The sequence below is a fragment of the Drosophila sulfurigaster genome, chromosome 3 (assembly GCF_023558435.1).
Source record: "Drosophila sulfurigaster albostrigata strain 15112-1811.04 chromosome 3, ASM2355843v2, whole genome shotgun sequence".
Taxonomy (NCBI): Eukaryota; Metazoa; Arthropoda; class Insecta; order Diptera; family Drosophilidae; genus Drosophila; species Drosophila sulfurigaster.
In genome coordinates, this window is record NC_084883.1 from 38754444 (window position 1) to 38776996 (window position 22553).

At 36.8% G+C, this 22553-nt stretch overlaps 3 protein-coding genes across 4 annotated transcripts; 2 read left to right on the plus strand and 1 right to left on the minus strand.

Annotated features, from left to right (window-relative positions):
- LOC133845472 (charged multivesicular body protein 5) lies at nt 1-1184 on the minus strand. The gene is made up of 5 exons (XM_062279939.1): nt 1023-1184; nt 802-953; nt 568-733; nt 277-510; nt 1-212 (listed from the first exon to the last, which is right to left on the minus strand). Exons 1-5 carry the CDS (start codon nt 1089-1091, stop codon nt 150-152), a joined length of 684 nt encoding a protein of 227 aa, XP_062135923.1. The 5' UTR covers nt 1092-1184; the 3' UTR covers nt 1-149.
- A 546-nt stretch (nt 1185-1730) lies between these two features.
- Nucleotides 1731-12249, plus strand: LOC133845473 (lysosomal cholesterol signaling protein). Of its 2 annotated transcripts, none has more exons than XM_062279940.1 (12): nt 1731-2389; nt 7794-8083; nt 8144-8624; nt 8689-8854; nt 8924-9163; nt 9226-9417; nt 9478-9631; nt 9843-9935; nt 9992-10331; nt 10397-10762; nt 10821-10946; nt 11059-12249. In XM_062279940.1, exons 1-12 carry the CDS (start codon nt 2208-2210, stop codon nt 11258-11260), a joined length of 2832 nt encoding a protein of 943 aa, XP_062135924.1. In that variant the 5' UTR covers nt 1731-2207; the 3' UTR covers nt 11261-12249. The 2 variants fall into 2 exon arrangements, with proteins under 2 accessions (XP_062135924.1, XP_062135925.1); XM_062279941.1 differs by having other exon boundaries at nt 9995-10331.
- A 4726-nt stretch (nt 12250-16975) lies between these two features.
- On the plus strand, nt 16976-22349 carry LOC133843055 (prostacyclin receptor). The gene is made up of 5 exons (XM_062276416.1): nt 16976-17646; nt 20320-20536; nt 20603-20795; nt 21356-21684; nt 21740-22349. Exons 1-5 carry the CDS (start codon nt 17420-17422, stop codon nt 22004-22006), a joined length of 1233 nt encoding a protein of 410 aa, XP_062132400.1. The 5' UTR covers nt 16976-17419; the 3' UTR covers nt 22007-22349.
- Nucleotides 22350-22553: the final 204 nt, after the last annotated feature.

Here is a 22553-nt window from a genome sequence, read left to right on the forward strand (position 1 = left end):
TTATCAGTGTGTGTGCATCCTTTTTTAATATGCATACTATCAAAACATACAAAAAATGAGGTGTTTAAACTTAAAAAGCGTGCCAAACATGCTGGCTTTTTTTCTTCTTTTCTTTAGTAATACAAATGCCAAATCCAGAAACTGTCGTCTTATGTGGTCTTCAGTGAGGTCGGCACTTTGGGCAAGCCAAACTCATCCGTTTCAATGGTAGACTGTGAAAGAAGGGAAATTAATTAGAAATCTATGAAAACTAAACATCTTAAATATTTTTATTACCTTGCTTGGTGGCTTAATGCTATCAGCACCTGGCTCTCTGTCTGGTGCTTCTGGCGCCTTGACAACATCATCCAAATAGCTGGAATCGTCGTCGAGCGCCATCTCATCGCCCAAAGCATCGAGTTCGGCCTGCAAATCATCGTCGTCCACTTCGGGCATGCCATAGGTGCGTCCCATAGCCTCCTGCACCTCATCGGCCTGTTCCAGCATATCAGCCATATCATCTTGAATATCCTGCAAGGAAAATATATATTAGGATACAGTTAATATCTTTATAACTTAATTACTCACTTCGATTTGATCGATATTGATCTTTTTGTATTCCGTTTTCATCTGCTTGACGCCATCCTTCATAGCAGCCACTGTGGCCTGAGTATCCTTAAGCGATTGTGCAGCATAGTTGGCTTGCTCCATGTTGAAGGATTGATTGCGCAGAGATTCAGCTTGTTGTTCATAGCTGCGAAGCAATTGAGATACGTATATTAGGACACTTTGATACCATGCTGTGAATTTTATTGTACTTACGCCTTCTTTTGTTTGAGCACTCGCAGTGCTTTTTGTTTAACCGAATTTTTCGCTGGCCCTTCACGCATTTTGCTCATTTGCTCGCGATATTTGCGCAGCTCTGTTTCCAATTTCGCAATCTTTTCCTCAATATTGGTAGCCCTTGCATCCACCTGTGCGACATTAAAATTCAACGAGACTCATAAAACGAAAATCCACTTAAAACATATAATTCAACTTACGCCTTGAATGCAGTCATTTAGACTTGGTCCAGGCTCCTTGGGCTTGCCGCGTCCAAACAGGCGATTCATTTTATTGCTTTTTGGTAAATATAGACCAAAAAAATTAAGGAGTTAGACGAAAAATTTGCGTCGAATTTTGTTTGATGACTAATTTACTTTTTTTTGTCCAATTTGTAAACAGCTGTGGTGAAGAAATATCGACGATGCTATCGATATATCGATAAGCTTTCAAACCTCGAGTTTTTTGTTTGCAGAGCGACAATAATTATTCTTATTTATTATTAAATAATTATTATTGTATACATTTTTATTCACAAAAAAAGTTTTGTCTTTTTCTCTTGAGCCTTCCTCATAATTACCACCTGGCTTTACTTTTCCTGGTATATTTGTAGCGTACGCGTAGCAATAGGCGCGTCATTTGAAACACCCCGTCGCTTCCGGGTTTTTATATTCTAGATGCCCTCCAAAAGACTTCTTTCACATGTGCTTCAATAAGAGATCAAACTACTATTAAAAAAAACTTGCCATTAATATGATGTTTAAAACGCGTAACCACTTCTGACTAGTACCAATATAGTATTTTGTATACCAACAATTTAACGGTCTTACTGTAAAAATATCGAAATACAGTCTGCGAGCACTGTAAAGTTCCAGTAGCAGAAACTGTTAAGTGTTTGTACGAGAAGGGCAACTCTGTGCGAGAGTTGCCCCAGTCGCAATTCGGATTTTTTCTATAAAAGCAAGCGCGCATGTTGCAGTTGCAACAAATATTAGATTTTTTTAGTTTCGCGAGCAACGGAGAAGTGGCCAAATATGTTATGAAAACCAACTGCAAACGTATTATCGACAACCTAAGGGCAACTACGTAGTGTTTAAGCAAAAGAAAAATGAAAGTTATAAGCAGTGCTAAAAATATTCAAAGAGCAACAACGACGCCGTGAACTGTTCGAGTGTCTTCGTGCATGTGTGTGGTGTGATATTAAAGAATATTTCGCGAATGTGTGCGTGTGTGTTGCCTTAATTCAATTGGCGAAAACTCAATAATTGCACACAGAAGCCGCAGCAAAGGTCGTTGTCGCTATTCCCCCTCCGGCTGCCCTTTGACGTCAGCAGCTGCGTCACAGTCAGCTGGCTAAACGATGTCCCATTGAGCCAAAACTATAAAACGAAGGCGAAAGCATCATCATGGATAGCTCCATGTACTACAAAGCTTTAGGCGACCGAGCAGCTGATAGTAATGCCATTATAACAACAACTACAGAGGCTGCTTTGGTTAGCAATACGGCAACGCCACGCGCCGAGGATGGCGTCTCCATGGACAATTTCTACCCGGCGTTGGTGCAGTGCTTTGGCATTATCATCTGTGGGTAGGTAGTGGGAGTGTGAGCAAGAGGGATGGGGATAAGTGTGTGCGCCCACGCGTGCACCTTGAACTTTTGGCAAAAATATCTATGTGTGGGTGGGTGTATTCCATCTATTTGTTATTATTTGCGTCTCGCTCATTATCAGGTTTTTGTGCTCTACTAGTTCACTCTGTTGTTATTGTTTGGTTTGTTTGATTGTTGATTGTTTATTGGTCACGCGCTCGTTCAATGACCGGTTTGATTTCATTTGTTGTTGTTGTTAATAATGTTGCTGTGCGTCTCTCATTTCCTTGATTTTTAGCAAAAGTGCAAAAGAGAAACCAAAGCACGCACACTCGACTGAATTGTGTTTAATTAATGAATTCTTCTCGTTGGGGGTTTCAATTGTTTTTGCCGCGCATTTTCCCCATGACTCAGACACAGACAGTCGGATATCCCACTCCAAAGTTGGAAAGTTGCTGCTGCATTTTGATATTAATTAAATCAAAAGCTGTGGAGATGAATTAAATGTTGGTCATAAATCGTTGCTCATTTTGCAGTGCACAAAACCGTGAAGCGTGAAAATTGCTGTCAAACCGACAGTTAAAAAAAATGATAGTAGTAGCAAAAAATATTGCGGCACGGCAACCAAAATGACAAATGATATTATGCAAAATAAAACACAACAATTACAATGCAAAATCAACAGCAACAACAACAACAACAAAAATACTAGTTACATTTTAAAGGCTCCCCGCTTAGAAAATTAGTATTTGCGTTTAGTTTGTAATTGCTGCAATAAGCGAAAGTAAAAACGTTTAGAGAGTGAGATAAATGCAGTAACAACAACAACAATTACAAGTGACCTTGTAATGAGGTGGCCAGTAAACAAAATCGATCAACTTCGATTGTTGCATTATGTCGAACGATTGTATAATCGACAATCGACTTCCAATGCAATTACGTATGCATGCAGTAGTGTGTGTGCGTATTTACATACATAGGTACAGTGGAACCACGCTTACAATGACGCACACATATTGTTTAATTTATTCTTCAAGTTGTATACTTGAGATAACAGGAACCAAAATAAAATAGAGTACTGATAATAATATGTGACTTGCATTAAGCACGCGTTGTTTCCGATTTAAAAGATAAGAAGAGTGTTTAAATATTAGACAATCTTATCTAGGGGCTTTCTAAATATGCTTACTTCATGAAAGTGTCCAAATCTTTTTCTTTCAGTCTAGACAAGTTTTTTTTATTGAATGAAAATTAGAAAGCTAAATATAGATTTCCAATAAATATTCTAAGACTATAATTTATAAGCCTAGCTTCGAAAATCCTTTATTTATTTGGTAAAGTCAATAAACTTTTTTAGCTGCCATTTTATAATTGAGTAATATAATATTATTCTTTAAATAACAACAATTTATTTACTTTAACGCGCTTCACTTAATTTTTAGCTGATCTCAATTCATGAGGTCCCACTGTACCTCTATATAAATACATGTTTCTGTGGCATTTTACTATTGATTTATTCATGTCTGTTTTTTATTGTGTTTATAGAATAAATGCATGCTCAGCTGTTTTAAATGCTGATAGATGCACGCGACTACCGTATAAATAATTTTCATTTGTTGCTGCAATCAATAAAACAACTGCAATTTTCCATACACATGTTATTACATATTACATTGTTCTATTCTGTTTTTGTTTGGTTTTTTTTTTTTTATATCATTGCGCGATCGGAACGTTAAAAGCAATATTTGATTTTCTAAAATGATTATAATGGAATTATAAATGTTACTACACATTGGAAATACACTAGCAAAAAGTGGGCAACGACAACTTGTCACGATACGTTTACTGACCTATGCAATTTATGCACATATAGTATGAAAATATAGGGGTAAATGTATTATTCATCTGGGCTTAATAGTTGTAGATAGATTCCATTGGTTGCTAGCGCTTGTAGCTGAAAGTTTTTACTTTGACAAAGATACTTCTGTACATCGAGGATTTACATTTGTTGTGGAAAGAAGGTTCATCCATAAAAATAAAGAAATGGATACATACTTTTTCTTGATCCATTTTTAGATATTTCAAAGATTAGCATATGCTGAAAATGTGAGAAAGAACGATGCAATAAATGAAATAAAATTGGCTTTGAAATGTAAATTCGCAATGTACATATATTAAAAATAATTATCTATATATATATCTAGTATATAAAGTAGAAGTAGGCTTTACAATAAATGTAAGCTTCATTCAATCAAAAAAATAAATGGAATTTGTAATATTTCGATGGACAAAAATTGAGTTCAAGGGAGGATTGTGAAAATCGAATCGCCGAGTTTTTTTTCCAGTAAGAACAAGGACTTCTTTAGGAGAGGCATATACAAGTTACCATCAAAATGGCAGAAAATCATCGAAGAGAACGGTACATATAGCACTTAAATCGAACAATGCTAACTATTTTAAAATCGTCATCAAAAATCAATACAAAAACCGGTATGTAATTACCAAACAACCTAATATATAATACTTTTTTAGTGAGTGTTATGCTTGGAAATTCAGTTCAATAAAAATAAAAATAGAATTGGGATTATTATACTTGTTTTTGTCACTGATCTATTTTATGGTATCCCAATGAATTGGGTATATTAAAAAAGGAAGTACAATTGAAATGGAATTTGTAATATCAATGTTCTACAATGAATGAATTTTAAAAAAGTTTGAAGCTGTGACTAACTACCTTCTACACTCATCTATTATGCATTACACATTGAATGAAATTCTTTGAATAGTAAAGTTTTAATATGCGTAAAACAAAGTTCTAATTTGTCATACTAATAAAATTACGTATTACACTTGATTGTTTCTCCTTCAAAGTGCCAGACCTTGTTTGGCCGAAAATAAACAATCGTCAGCAATCTGCACAGCTGTTTTCTATATATTTTTTTGGTGACTGACGGGAGATAATACAAATATTTATAGTACAAATACGCAAATGAGTGTGTGTGGCATAATCAAGAGTACACTGCAGCTATTACTCAGTCTCAGTCCCAGTTTCAATCCGACAAACAATCAACGCTTGCGGTTAAGCACGTGACCAGCTCTCACTTGGGATCACATGCAGAGAGTCTGCTGACCATATAGCGCATATATGTACATATATGCATTACTCTGGAAATCAAATTGAAAAAGAAAACAACAACAAGCCATGTGACAGAATCTTAATAAGTAAATTCCATTGAGCAAAACCTTTTTCTTTTTTTGCATATTGGGAATGCGACTGTCAAGTATGCATATTGTTGTTGAAATTACGTGGGAAATACGCAGAATCTAGAATAATATGTAGATCGAAGAGCTGAGCTTAAATTTTCCACAATTAAAGAGCATTTTATAGTCGGTGTCGTACTCATTTAAGCTTCACGCTTGTTGGTTTTAATATAGATGGAAAGTTTTCTTATCAACACTTATTATTATGATGTGGCAAACTGACAACACTCTAACAATAACTAAATACAATCGTGTGGCAGCTAGATAATGATGATCCAATTAGAGCAGAAGTCCCCTTAATTTGATACAGAACAAAAAACGAAAAGTTATTTAATGATTTGATGAGTCTAATTTTGTTGAACGTGGTTTGTTATTGAGTAAAGTTGATTTATCTCTGTATTCAACAAGAAGTTAACGACTTGAAAGTGCGATAAATCTCACAAAATACGCAGCGTAAATAAAATAATATCGTCATCAGGTTGTTGTCTTTTTTAGTTTTTTGGGATGGGGAAGTACTCCAGTTTCTCATAAGCTGGAGCAACCAGCTCGAGACTGACAAGTTGCATATTTATTTATATTTTTTTTGGGCGGAACCAAAACAAAAGCGGCATTAACAAATTTTTATTGGCCAATATTTAGCTGAATGCAATGCAAAACTGGTTTCATCTTATTTATTGCATTTGTCACCAACTCACTCACGTGACATTGTTGTTGTTGTTGTGTTGCATGTTGGCGTTGCGTGTCTCACATGTTTTCTCCCAGACAGTTCCGCAGTATTTGCATTAAGAACGAACAACATTTTTTGTATTGTTAAAAGGGGGTGTGACATGCCTGGGCAATTAGTACAGTGAATGCTCGAAAAACTGAACAAACGATTAACGATCAACTCTCTCTTGAGTTTGACAACTTTATTTATTTTTAATTAGGGAGCAGATAAGAAAATGTGTCAAATGACTTAACACTTTTAAAATGACAGTTTAATTTTAAATTGTCTAGATTGTTACTTGAAATAATAATGTTAAGTATAGCCTATAGTGTTGACAATTTGATTGATCTTTTGAAAGTTGTTGAGAATAAATTAAATTCTACAAATTCCATCGATGACAAAGTCAAATTCAACATTAAACTGGTTAACTTTAAAGAGTCAAAGATAGTACTGATAACTAAAATAGCCTGAATTCCTTAGTCGCTTTTTCTATATCATTGCAATAAGGAATTTATTCGTTAGTACAATAAATATATTAGTAATTGAGAACTAAACATAAATAAACCGCGCGTGTTAAATGTTAAGTTTACGGGAGAGTGCCTTTTCATTTTTCACGATAAGAGCTCTCTTAAGTTATTTTTGTCGATGTTAATTACTTTGTCGATTATACTTACATTTATTATTTAGTTGAACAAAACAATGTGGGCAGATAAACTTTTTTTTTATTTTTCTAAAATCAAAATGTTACTTTTACTTTTAAAGACGAATATTTTTAAACTATGTATTTCGAAGTATAGTTTACAAAGAAATTATTCTTTTGAGACTTTTTTAATAATTGTAATCATACCTTAATACATTTTTTCCACATTTCTCATGGAAGGCAAACATGAGGGCTTAACAGATGTCTTTTTAAGTGGGTTATACTCATGCCTTAATAATTTCTCCATTCAGAAATATATATAGCTCACATATATTCCTTATTTCTGTTATGGGGACAAATCTATTATTTTTTTTAAACATTTTCCTAATAATAATAATACATTTTTGCATACAGATATTTTAATATTTTGTAATACAGTTTTAAAATAATCATTTTATATCTTCGTAGAAAGCAGAGTAATGGGCTTTACATTTTTTAAATAGTTTTACTAAAAGCCTTGATACATTTTTAAATCCTTCATATGTATATGAAGGACTCGTAAATACTTATCTCAACTTCTTTCTTAAGATTAATATTGTATATTGACTAATCACTATTTTTTATTTATTGATTAATACTTTTACAAATAATAATAAATACCAAAACAATATCAAACCGAAAACCTTTGCAGCCAGTGATTTAGAAATAAGTTGGTATCAATTTTAATTATATTCAACGTTTGAATATAAATAAATAATATTATTAAATATTAAATACAAATTTCTTTTCACCAACAGCTACATAGCCGGTCGCTTCAAGATCATCAGCAATGCGGAAACCAAAGGATTGGCCACTTTCGTTGGCACTTTTGCGCTGCCTTCGCTGATCTTTCTCTCGCTGGTGGAGCTCAACTGGAACGCTGTTAACTGGACCTTTTTGCTGGCCATGATGATCTCTAAGGCATTTGTATTCTTTGCTGTGCTCGTCATTTGTCTGCTAGTGGCACGACCTTTGAACTATGGACGCGCTGGCCTGATGGCCATCTTCTGCACGCAGAGCAACGACTTTGCTATAGGTTATCCCATAGGTAATAATTAAAGCTATATCTTATGAATTTACAACTAAAGTGAACTCTGACTTCTTTTAGTTATGGCGCTGTATAAGGATGTGCATCCGGAGTATGCTTCGTATTTGTATCTCATGGCGCCTATTTCGTTGGCTATACTGAATCCCATTGGTTTGGTGCTTTTGGAGATAAGCAAGATAATCAAAAACAAAGAGGAAGTCACACGTAATCCGCCATTGTGTCCTGAAACCTGTCCCGCTGAACAGTTGACCAAGCAACGTCGTTGCCTAGGCGAACGCACGATTCTCGTGTTGAACACCATCAAGTCGCTATTCTTCAATCCCCTGCTGTTGATGACGCTGCTCGGCGTCGCCGGTGGCTTCCTATTTCCCAAGGGGCTGCCTGAGATGGTGGCCAGCGTGTTGCGCGTCTTTGGACAGAGTTTCTCAGCCACCGCGCTGTTTCTGCTGGGCCTGAAGATTGTGGGCGGCGGTTCGGGCGCTCAACGCAAAAGCATGGGCACGGGTTTGCTGTTGCCCATGGTGCTCATCTTGGTCAAGATGTGAGTGACGTCTAGCAAAAGTTGAGAGCTCTTAAACATTGCCTTCTTTTTCTTCTCTTTGTAGTTTGGTGCTGCCTTTGGTATGTCGTCAGACTGTCAACATTATACAAGCTGGCGCCGACTTTAATGACACCACCGAGCTGAGCACCTACGCCTTTCTCTATGGCACTTTTCCGGCTGCTCCAGGCGCCTTTGTCATTGCCACACAATACAACATCGAGGTGGAGCTGGTGAGTGGCATTTAAATCTCAAGAATTGTAACAACAAACTGAATGGAAATTTCTTTGTGACTTTTGTAGATTGCTCGCAGCATGGTTTTGTGCACTTTTATCTCTGCGCCGTTGATGTTTATCTCGGCTAAGATGATATCGTTGACAAATCTAAAGCCCTTGGACTACTTGCATGAGCTGGACGCCTTCTCCTTTGACATAAGCGTGGCAGGCGCCGCTGCCTGTGTCTGGATGCTGACGTTGTTGATTGCCACCAAACGCTTTAAGCGCATGCCACAACGCGTTACAGCTTGCTTGGTGCTATCGCAGGTAGAAATTGTTTTAATCTTCACTGTAAATTTGTTATTAATTGTTTGTTTGTTCTTTTGCAGTTGATGTGCTGCATTGGCGTCATACTCTGGTCGAAGCTGGATCATGTGGCTCGTTGGCCTTTGTATCTGCAATTCTTCCTGTTCAACATTGGCACTTATAGCTCACGCTTGTGGACTGCTTTATTGGCCATAACGCTGCTCTTTTTGCAGTGCCGCAGCTTGTGTTTTGTGCTTAAACTCTGGCCTTACATGGTAGTGTTTATTAGTTATAGTTAAAGTGTATTTATTTACTAATTAACTCTTAACTTTTAGCTTGTATTCGCTTGGGGAGTTCCCGCTGTTATTTCCGGTCTGCTGATTGCTTTCGACGCCAAATCGATGCCCAGTGAGAAGCAAAATCCCAGCTTTCAATACGGAAATGCTCAGGCTGCCATTGCTGTCTTTATGCTTGTGATGTGCTTCATAGGTATGTGTATAAGTTTGTTAGTTATTATGAACGATGTTGCATGATGACACATAGCAACCAATTGACGCGTTATGACAGCTTGCTATGCCGCTTGGCGTGGCAAACTTACAATGATGCACATTAAAGTTTTCAATCTGACCACATTGACGTCAAGTTACAAAGAATTTTTATTTTTGCATTAAATCTAATCAGTTTTTTTATATGCTTACAGTCACCGTGGGCTGCCTCGTGTTGCATCAGCGCTACAAGAAACGCTATGAGAAGTATCTGACATTTACGCGTGACTTATCCAATCCGGATGCGGGTATGCAGGCTTTAACTTCAGCCAAGTTAATATTATTTAAAATGGTTTTTTTCTAGCAGCTTCCGATTTGCATTCAACTGTCTCCACAGCCAATTTGTTGGCCAATGCGGATCGTTCCTCAATACGTCAAAGCGTACGCACCACATCCTATTCATCGTCCTCAGATGACGATGAAATGATACCCACTGCAAGCACTGTGACTGTTAATCGTTCCAGCGGTTCAGGTGGCTGTGGTTCAGGCGGCGGCAATTGTTGCTCGGGATCCACGGTCACCACACCCACAACAGCATCCACTGTGGTTATGGATATTGAAGATCTGCTAAATCGCAGTCGACAGCGTAGTTCGGTGAACCCCAAGGATCTGGATAAAATCGATGTGGCGCCCACAACTGAAGCGTATGTTTAGCATGAACTATTTTTCATTGTTTATTGTTGTTAATTTGCTTTTTCTTACTTTGCAGTCACATGTGCAGCAGCTCGTACAACTGCGGTCCGAGCACGTCGCGTCAGAGCTGCCAGAATATCATAGAGCGCTATGAGGAGCAGACACGCAGCGGGCTCGAACCGCTGGAGCATACGAGCGACTGCGATGAGCATCAAACATTGAAGCACACCATCCTATTGATCATACTGCTGTGCTCCATGTTTGTCGGCTTGGCCGTCTCCATTTGGACGCTGGTCATGGAGGGCATGTCTGGCATCTATCTCGAATTGAGTTTCCTGGATGCTTTCCTCAACTTCGGCCAAGGCTTGATTGTCTTGGCAGTGTTTATCAGCGACACAGGCGAGCTGTTGATGCCGCTCATCAAATTCTGGCGGAAAATATGGTAAGTTTTATTGCTAAGCTCTATTTAAATGATATTAGTAATCAACTTTTCATTCTAGGTATGGCGCTAATGTGGTTAGTCTGCCGCATTGGTCGAATTTGCGTCCCGAGACCAAACAAATTTGCGAACAATTTCGCAATCATCACTTGGAAAACTGCAAAAAGGACATTGCCAAAGACAGAAGGCGAGTATTATGTCAGCTTGAGGACTGACATCACATATTTTTATGAATGCTTGCAATCATTATTAATTGGCATTCCATTAACCAATTTTGTATTGCAATTACATTCACGCAGATGGCGCATACGAGTATATCGCAAGGTCTTCTATGGCAGCGAGTTCGTCAGCTGGCTTATTGAGGTCGGCCTGTCCAAGGATCGCATGGAGGCTGTGCACTATGCACGTCATCTGGTCGATGGTCGCGTCCTGCGGCACATAAATAATGTCTATCATTTCGAAGATAAGCAATTGCTTTACAACTTCTGCAGTCGCATCTAAGCGGCGACGACACTCGAGTGATTGAGGAGGAGAATGATGCAACTACGCCAAAATATAGTTTCGTTTATTTTTATTTGAATTAAGAGGAAATCATGAAATTTGTGTGCTGTGATTGTACGCTAGGAATGCACGCACACACACACTTGTACAGACAGCCATGCGTTATGAGTGTGTGTGTGTGGGCACTAGAAAGGTCGTGTTTATCGTAAACGTGAAATTGTTTATTGCCTATTTATATACAAAAGGAATACGAAGAAGAATTAGCTTTTCGCAAATGTTTATAAACTAAGTAGTTAAAGAATTTAAAGAAGCATACACTTTCGAGCTATAGTGCAATAATCTAGACTAGTCTAAAATATAACGAATTATAATTATACGCAAAAATACTGTGCATAAAACATGTGAATGCATAGCAAAACTATATTCTATACAGAAAACAAAAACAATGATGATGACAAAATCGAAAAACCACAAAAGCATGCTTACAATATGTATTGTACACAGATAAAATAAATAACTAGATATATACATATACAAACATAAATATATACCTCAGTGCGCCGTGAGGCGCTTACACAAACAAATTTGAGATGCATTTGTGTCGTACATATTTCAATTTCTTCGATTTCAATTCAGTTTCAGAGGCTCAGCTATTTTGCATTTTACACTTTAAGTTTTTCGCTCACACACACACGCAGTGAGACAATTTGTAGCTCGATTATATAGTATGTATATATTGGCGTTTTGTTGTCGTTCTGTTTTGGTGTGCACGCGTTAAACAATTTGCGGCTGCGTGTTTGTAATTCCAATGGGCTTTAATTCCGGCCCGTTTTAATAGCTTCGCTGTTCTCATCGTTCTCTATTGATAAATGAAATGTTTATTGTAAAGCGCGACTGTCAATCGTTTGTGCGCTTATCGTGCCATTAAAATGCCGCGGATGATGTCCAATGTTTTGATATTTAAAATAAACTTGGTGCTTATTATATTATTATTTTGGTTGCGCGCGCCTTCTTTAGCAGACAAGAAGACAAACTCTGAAGTACAATAAAAATTCTTGTCTGTTTGTTATGCAAAATAGTCGAAAGACGCAAAGGCGTCGCGGCATGCGTTCTGTAAAATGCATATCATGCGTAAATGCCGCAGCTTCCTTTTGCAATTTCGCATGCACTTCACACACAAGCACACACAACGCATTGCAGCAGTGACGTGTGGAATAAGCAATAATTTTGAAAAACTGGATGACAGGCGATTCATCATAGACTACTGCGTTATTCTTGGAATTCAAAAACGAGAACTGTATCGAGCATGAGCACGAGACTGGCGAGTGCCATCATAATTTTTATAGTGTCATAGCTCTTATCCATCGGATGTTGACAGTCTGCTCAATGGGGACTACCTCAAACACAACTTGAGTCTTGAGGTGCTATCAGTAGATAGATTTGTTTGACCATAAAACCATTACTATAAGCACTTGACATTCTTCAGCAAGTTGTGAAGGCTTGTTCTATTCCAGTGAATGCAGTCATCGATTGCAGCAATTGAATGCAATTTGTATTGCACTTTTGTTTGATCAAGTGTTTGGAATTTTAAATGCCAAACTCAAATTAGAAATTGGCTTATTAATTTCAAAATTGCTTTACACTAGAAAAAGTTCATTTAATTTCCATTTAGTTTGATGCATATATACATATGTATATACATACATATACATTTTTTCCTTTGCAGTTTAATGCTCTTACATATACATATTATCTTATGCAGTAGAAATTGTTTTGTTAATTTCAAAATTGCTTTACATTGGAAAAAGTTAAAAACGCATTTAATTCCCATTTAGTTTAATGCACTTACACATACATAAATTCGTATTCTGTAGAAATTCTTAACATATAGAAATTGTCTTATTAATTTCAAAACTGTTTTACATTGGAAAAAATTACAAATGCATTTAATTCCCATTTAGTTTAATGCACTTACCCATACACACATATATTCTCATGCCGCACCCTCTTTTTGATTTGCTTTCAAATGCTTCCCTATAGTTGAGGTAGTTGAGAACGGATATTTACTTGACTTTCGCTTGACATTGCTGCTCTCCCCTGTTTGACAAGATTTCGATGGTAAATATTTGTCAGTCTGGCACTAGCGAGTGACTAATAAAATCCTATGATACTCTTATTTAAAAGTACTTCAATATAGTTTGATTGTATGACATTATTTTGAGAGGTGTCCTTAAAAATGAACTTGTTGAAATTTTGTTAGTATTTTATTAACAATTTTCAAGTTAGTCTATACAAAGAAGCTACTTAAATATAACAATTGAGCTATTGGCCTAACAAAAGTGCCAATTACAGAAATCTATATAGTTAAAAAGAACGTATGTAATACAGGAAATCACACTCTTCTTCAAGATCAAAAAGAGCATTTCTTAAGTAAATGATTCACATACGTTACTACTAACATATTTTCAATAAATTGCAATGAAATCACAATTTTGTACTATCTGCAATAAAATCTGTTCAAGTTTTTATACTCGCTACCCATAGCTATGCATTCCCTATGCATAGGGATGAAGCGTATTATAATTTTGTGCCGGCTGGAAATGTATGTGACAGACATAAGAAGGTATCTCCGACCCTATAAAGTATATATATTCTTGATCAGCGTCCATAGCCGAGAAGATATAACCATGTCTTGATCACAGAGACTATAAGAGATAAATATCAACAGCACTTGTTATGTTTACAAGCAGATCATGTTTGTTTCACATTTTTACCACGCCCACTAGCAAATCGATATGAAACGAATACTAAGCGTAATTTTAAAACTAACTATAGTCTTTATGAGACCTGAAAATTTGTTTGCAATTAGATCCAAATTGTACAAGTTATTAAAGAAATACTTTTGTTTGGGGGAAAACGGTACTACGGTTCGTAAAAGCTTTGGCTGACAATCTGGTATATTTTGAATTCAGTACTGTATCAATATCTATATGAGCCTTTTCATTCAAAATTGGTTACGGGTATCTCACAGTCGAGCACACTCAACTGTAGATTTCTTACATGTTTGCAGTTCAGTTTATTTAGCTATTCAATAATTGTATATTTTTTATAGAGAAGAATGATTAACTATTCTAATACAAGTAATTTAATTTATGATTCACAGGAAACGTCATATAAATATTGTATATATATTTTTCTATAAAAGAAATTCGCCTGCAATCTGTAATAATTTTAAAACTGTGACCTTTATCGACTCATAGGGATTTGTAAGTTCAGAAATTTTTTTTTATCGGGTCACCACACTTTCTCATCACACTTTCTCATTATTGATATACCTTACTGAATTGTCCAGTTATATATACATATATGTATGTATCGTGTTTGCAGACAAAATAGTTGAGTAAGTCACAACCGTAGGTCATGGAGTGATTCACATCAGTCAACAAATCGCTTAATCTGCGTTATCAGTGATTTCGACTGTCAACAAGCATACTATATATAGATATATGTATTAAAAATAGTGTAGACAAGCCAGACAGTGGATGTACTTAAAGGTAATTGCCAACTTCATTATCTTATTGACTTATCTAAAGTAGAGAACGTGAGAGAAGAGTTGGCGTTGCAATCATTAATCAGGCACTTTAGGGGAGCAACCCAAATAAATGAATAGAAGAACTTGGCAAATAATACGTTATTATTTATGTATTTCATTTTGCAAACTGAAGTTGTGCCCCAAAAGTGCGAGGGTCAGAGGTCAGTCAACCGCTGCCGGAGCCACGCAAGCTGCCAAAAAGTCATTTTTATGTGCCCCACAAAAAAAGAAAAGGAAAAACAAAACAAACTCAACTCGGCTCGGCTCGTCTGACGCATAAAGCTGCCAATTTGGGTCTTCACAATTAGCTTTGGCGTGGTGTGTGTGGCGGCATCAGGATATCAAGGGATATACTCGTAAATTCCAAAAGAATCTATGGGGCCAAGGCAACAGCCGCATTCATGTTTGCCTTTTGTATTGTGCTATATTTCTGTTCTGTTCTCGCCAAATTAGCTAAAAATAGCCGCCTGCGGTTCGCTGCGACGACGACACGAGGACACGCTGCAGGACATCGACGTCAGCATCCGCCAGGCTCATGAATTTGTTAGTCAAGCACTCCACTCAAGTGTCGCTGTAGGCCTCCGTCTCCATCTCCATCTCCCCCTTTGTCTTCGCCTCTACTCCTACTCTCAGCGGCGGCTTTAACAATTACACACGCATTGCGCATACGCCGTGTATGCCGGCCATAAATGGGCCGCACACTTCGCTGTCGCTGCTGCAGTCAGCGTCGCCGTCGAAGTCGACTGCGGCGTCTGGGTGCTCACTTCCGTTTCGCTTTACGGATAATATCGCATTTAGAATGCATTTCGTATGCGCCTCTTTGATCTGAACTCAAGCATTTGCGCCCATTGTAATTATTCTTTCCACAGCGTTTGCGGATTGTGTTGCGATTATTGCGCTTATAAATTGTTCCAAAAGTTTTACCCACCAACAAAAAAAAAACTATTATTGTACATACTTATATACGCGCGCATTTTATTTTGCCGAGCGACGCGGCACGAACAGTTCCATCGAAAACAAAACATTTTAATTGTTAATTTCGGTGATCGCCCGCGAACCAAATGCAAAACAGTTTATAAAAGGCAATCGAAGTACATGAAATAATGAAAGCACAAAGACGACTAGTGAATACGCTTCTTATAGTGTGACTACACTTAGGGAAGCATTTTGGTATTTTCTTTAAATTAAAGCTTTGTTTAGCAAGTATAAACTTAGTTTTTTTAATTTTCATTGTTTTATTTCGAGCTTTACATTAAATTACAAAAAATGCTAAATCATAAAAATATGCCCAGAATACAATCCGATTTATGTCGAAATTATAATATTTTAATATTGAAAAAGTTGAAATTCGGTAAAAATGTTCAAAATAAAAAATTAAAAAAACCGAATAAAATTTAAATATAGTAAAAGTTAGTTTTTATTTTACAAAAATTAGTTTACAATCTCTCAATTCTCAAACTTTGAAGAACTTTACATTAAAATTCTCAAATAAATATGACAGCATTAATAAAAAAAATTAATGCAAATTATTAAATATAAATCATGGTTAGAATTAAAACAAAACTAACATTAATTTTTCAAATAATCTTGCATTATATCAAATTAGAATTAAAACAAAAGTAAAAATTATTTCGGAAATAAATATAGTTAGAATTAAAACAAAAATACAATTAATTTCAAAAATAAACCTGCATTAAATTTGGTTAGAATGAAAACCAAAATAAGATTAGTTTCTGAAAGATGTTGTCTTTCAGTATAACAATTGTGGTGATAAGTGCATAAAACATGTAATGATTGGATTGCAGATCTCACTCATCGGATCCAACATAAGACAAAGTGAAAGCGCATTCAAAGAAACAAAATTGCTAAAGTCAAAGTTAGTAGCTCAACGTAGCTTCCTTTGTATGATTGTTCTCTGAGTAGAGTAGAGTACTTTGCATTATCATAAGCATTAACTTGACGTCGCAGTCGCCGTCGACGCTAACAGCGACCACCAGCAGCGAATTTTTGCCGAGCAGCGACGCACATTCGTGTCGTGTGGCCAACTGTTGAGCATCGTCGTCGCCAACGTCGTCGTTATTGTCGGCAAGGAACTTCGGCCACCCACTAGAATAAGTAGCAAGAGCAATAGCTGAAGCAGCAGCAGAGCAGTCGACGCTGCGTCGTTGTCAACGCTGTATTGTTGTCGTCGTCGTCGTCGTGGTTGTCGTTGCCGTTGAAGTCGTCGCTGCTGTTTGTCGTTCGTCATTCTATATCGATGTGTCGCTGCAGACGGTGCACGGAACGTAACAAAACACAGCAAAACAGAAAACTGTGCTGCACCTTAGTGCTTAGTGCTCCTCATCGGCGCGTGCGTAACTGGCAAATAACTTGCATTGACCATACAATCCCTGCCTGATTAATGACCAGATTCGCGTGTGATCGTTGTTCGTAACTAGTTTGCACACTTTTAAGCCAGCTGCAGTTGTCGCGTGTGTGTGGCAAAGTGGCAGCTAGTTGACCAAAAACAAATCAAATAAGTAAATAAATATTTGTGGCACGAAAATTTCAATTCAATTAAGTGCAACATGTCGATGTTGAATCTCTCTGCGGCGATTGTAGAGACAGCCACCGCAATGGCAACGGTAAATAACACGGCCGCTTTGACGGCATCTCAAGCGTTGTACAACAATCGCAAGAGATTGATACTGAGCCTGATTGTGATGGGACTCGGAGTGTTAGGAAATTCGTTGGCCCTTATTATTTTGGCGCGTAAAAAGCACAACAAAAACAGCAAATACACGTTCATGTTGCGGTAAGTTGATTGAACGAAATGCGCACATTGCAATTGTATATTACGTATACGTAGTGGTGTACACATACATAGTTATGCTATATATATTCGGTGTGTGTAGTGTAATAGTTGTCAAGTGCTTGGCTTTGAGTTCATGGCAGTTGTCTCTGGGGTTTGTTCAACTTGCTAGATATTGTGCGGGTCTCTGAATTTGCATTTTAACCAATCACACTTGAACGGCCTGTCAATTTCAATTGGCTATCTTATCTGCCAAGTATTAGGCTGACTTAGATAGCAACCCACAAAAAAAAACCAAAAATAAAGTTAACATATTCCTGCATATTTATCATCATAATGCTGTCTATTAAATTAACTCCTGCTTCCTACTTTGGCAGCCAGCATCAATTTTCGCATTGAATTCAATTTGCGCTGGAAACAATAAACAAATCAGTAAACTGCGTAGAACAGCAATTTGAGAAGACTTCACATTGCGACAAAATTTCCCATCACATAATAAAATGAAATTATCCTTGCTGCGCAGCGTGAAGCTTGTGTGTGCTCTCGAGTGACAAAACAGCTTTTGATCTTGGCTTGGCTTAATTTGATTGATGAATATGTGTGGCACGCTCGACACTTGACGTTGCATTATTTATAGACAGTAGTCCGTGGCAATTGCCACTCACTTGCCTGCTACTCTGTACTGTTCGATTGATTCAGCACAAAATGTTTCTTGTCAATTTGTGCCCTAATGGAAAATCTTGTGTGTGTGTACGAATTGTGTACACAACACAAAAAAGTTTACAACCCGGTCATAAATCGCATTTGTAATTACAATTCGCGACTTTTATCTATATATATAGAGATAGCATACATACTATATGGAATGAAATGTTCATTTACTCGTCTAGGGATTATCCGCGGTTACACTGTCAATGTTTAGTTCAATAATCATGGGCAAATATTTAGTTTTTGTTCTCCGCTATAAACTATTTGCGCTCGATTTTCCTTCCTCGCCTGTCGAAAGCTAAAAACAATTATTCACAAGCGCAGAGACAAATGATTTTCTTATGTGTGTCGCATGACAATCTATTTTCTCTGCCGCTGGAAAAAACCACAACAAAAAACAAAAATAATATTAAAGTATTTTAGAGAGGGACAATCGCGGTATTTGTCTGTTTGCTCCAAATAGTTAACACTAACAAACTGAAGTAGTACCTCGAATTTTGAATACTCTTCTTGAAGTGCATAGAACTTCAGCAATCATCGCCAAATTTCAAATAAATTTGTAATACGATATTTGCAGTGTGAGCAGAATTGCAGATTTTTGGAATATTTTCAACATTTTTTCACGTATTCTAAAATATTTTTAAAGGTTGCCCAATTTGAACAATTTTTATTCTATTTATACTATATACATTTGTGACTTTGATTTATTGTGAGTTAAAATGTGCATCAAAATTAGCATTATTAAGTTGGCCACATAAATCTTCAGCTAATTTGAATGAAAAATTACGTGAGAGAAATATTAGATAACATATTCAATTGTCTGAATATTAAGTATACGTAACTACTGAGATACAATCACTTTAAATGCAAATTGATACCCATTATCCCATAAAATAAATGTATTAGAGAGTAAATAAATAAATGAAGTAAAAAGTAAATAAAATAACTAAATAATAATAATATAAAATAAACCTTTATTCCAAATTTTCAATTTCAATATATATATGATTAGTTATTTTTTATACTAAAAAATGTTTTTGCATATCAAGTTCTTTTCAATCCTTACTAAAACAATGAATATTAAACAAATTGAAACGCAAGTAAGCCCGCGACTATGACCAGAAGTGTATATTTATTATATATTAATTATTATATATTTATTACAAATAACAGCTATATAAGGAAAGAGTATTATTAAAGCGCTTACTCTCACAAACTTTGAAGAATTTCAGTTTCATAATAAACTGAAAATAAATATGACAGCCTTAAGGGAAATTCTGTTATTTCTGTAAAATGAAACTCCCACGTGAGCAATAGAAAACATCAAAATTGGAGTATTTTTATTTATTTATTAATATCGATTTTATACAATTGGTTGCCACACATTTTTTTTGCCACCTTTGACTGCGACAAATCATAGAGAATTAAGTTAAGCCCAAGTGTCAAAAGAGTGCGCTGATAAGCCAGGCAATATCTGAGTAGATATAGGAAAAGTTTTGTGTATCTGTCTGACTTGCATTAATCGCAGTATTTGGTATTTGGCGACAGATGTAACACATTGGAGGCTTAAGTAAACACACAAATAAAACAAAAGCACTGTTAAGGTAATGTGTACTTATTGCCAATTTGTTCGCTCTGTTGCTCTCTACGATGCTGGTCAGTTTCAAGTTTGAGTTTGAGTTTGGCCAACTGTGCGAATACGACGCAATTTGCGGGCAATCGATAAAGTTAGCGCATTATTAATGTGACATCATTAAACGTATTTATTGTGTGGAAAACTTTAATTGCACTATTTACGGGCCTAGAAAAGAAAATTGCGCACACATTACCGAACCGAGCAGCCTTTTCACAGACGAGAACATTCGTCCTGACGTCCGTCTGTCCGCCTCTCTTCATCCAAGCTGCTAATTTATGGACGCACTTACAACGCCTGACTTAATCCCACATCCTTTCCTTTACGCTTTTCAGCTGCCTGGCCACAAACGATTTGATTGGGTTGCTGGGCACGTTAACGACAGCGTTGGTCAAATACCATTATCAGGACGAGGAGTTGCCCTTTATAGTGAGGCTTGACTGTATCGGACATGTTGTGTGGCGTTTCTTTGGCGTCAGCTCTGGCTGCATTGCAGCTGTTATGGCAGCCGAACGTTGCATGGCTTTGGCGCGTCCTTTTATCTACCACAAAGTGAGTTAACATATATTTTATTTATTTAGCAAGGATTTTTATTAATTACTCAATTTATGCTTGCAGCACATCACTTACGAGTTGATCTTGAAGTGCATTGTAAGCATTTTAGTTGTGGCTTTGATTGTGACATTTTTGCCATTCTTTGGCTTTGGCGCCTACATCGATGAATCGAATCCCGATCAATTGAAATGCATACGCTATAGAGATGCGCCTGGAATTGTCAACAAATCCTACTCTATATTCTTTATGGCATTTGGTAAGTGTTCTTTGGGTTCATTTATATTATATATTATATTTAATTTATGAAGTTTTTGTAAATAAGAGTTACCGACCTAAAAAGAAATTAAGGCTCAAAGATTTCGAGATTAAATAAAAAGGTTAATTATATTAAGTTTAAATGACACTTTTTCTCACCGATCACCATATTCTTAGCACGAATTTCGTACGACCGTAAGAATACCTATAGATTTCAACAACTAACATATAAAAGATACAAAGGAACTGCACGAATTTATTTTAGATTTTTTAAAAAATTCCCCCAATTTTATATCTTCCATGTGACTGTGATTAGACTGTTTTTTATTAGATATTTTTTACTTGTGTGCAATATTTATGATTCTAAATGTCTGGAGCCTTCTTTCTTGATTGGAATATAAAATTGCATATTTACGTATTAATTTGAGTATTATTTGTTTAAATAAAAAATAAATCTTTATTCCAAATTTCCAATTTCAATATAAAATATGATTATTTGCGGAGTTAGAAAGGAATACCGTTCTCAATTTATAATCACTTTTTTCGTTAATCTCTTTACAGGAAGCTTGTTGTGTGTGCTAATCGTCGCCTGCAATTTGTTTGTGGCCCGCGTCTTGTGGATCATTGGCCAGAGTCGTACCACGAAGAACCACTCGCAATATCGCATGGTGAACCAGAAGAGCGTGCGCACCATCGATCCGGAGAGCAGCAGTGGAACCACACTTTACCAGGCGCAGTACAGCACACATCACAATGCGCCGCCACCGCGACAATTTCATCACAGCAACAGCGTCACGATGACGTCGTCCACTTCACCCGATGAGATCAAGTTTGCCAAGCTCATGGCGATACTCAGTCTGTCGTTTGTGGTCTGCTGGATGCCACAGATGGTGAGTTAGTCGAAGAGTAATAATAATATTTGATAATAATATTGATCTTTTATAGATTGCCATTCCCTTGGCTATACGTGAGAATCGCGTGCCCAAATCGCATGTCTTCTTTATGATAGCCGATGTTCTGATGGCGATTCATTTCACACTCGATCCTTACATTTATGTGCTGACGCGCACTAAGAGCATCAACTGGTCGCTCATCAGTTGCATCAAGCGTTGGCGTTGTGGTTGGCGCGGCGGTCGCCTGCAGCGTTCCCAGAGCGATCAGAGTCGCATTCGCACCACAACGACGGAGCAGAATACGCTCGACTTTAACTGACTGCGGGCCCTTTGCATTCGTAGCTCAGCGACGAGTACTGTATGCGATAATGGATGAAAAGAAAAACACAAGTATCTCAATGCTGTGGACACATTCCTTTGAGCCAAAGGAGCTGCCTGTCCCCCCATAAGCCATATAACCATTACCATTACCATATCAGGGCTGAAAAAAAAACATACTCCATTACGTGAACAAACGCGCCCCCATCCAAATGTCCAAATGTCCCTAAAGCACCGTTCACATAATCTCAACAAATCTGCACACAATTTGTACAATAATTATGAATTAATATATTAATAGTACTTACTACGAATTAAAATAAAATGTAATCTAAAACAAAAAACTATTCATTTGATTTGTTTTAAATTAACTAGATGAGTTATTTGAAGATTCCACATATTCATTTGGAAGAGTTGTAGAGATATTTGGGATTTTCTAGAACTCTTTGCAATAACATAAATTTGGAATCATTTGTCATGTGGCAACCTCATAATATAGTCATCACTCTCACATAACTAAGAAGTATGAATAAGTTTATAAAACGATT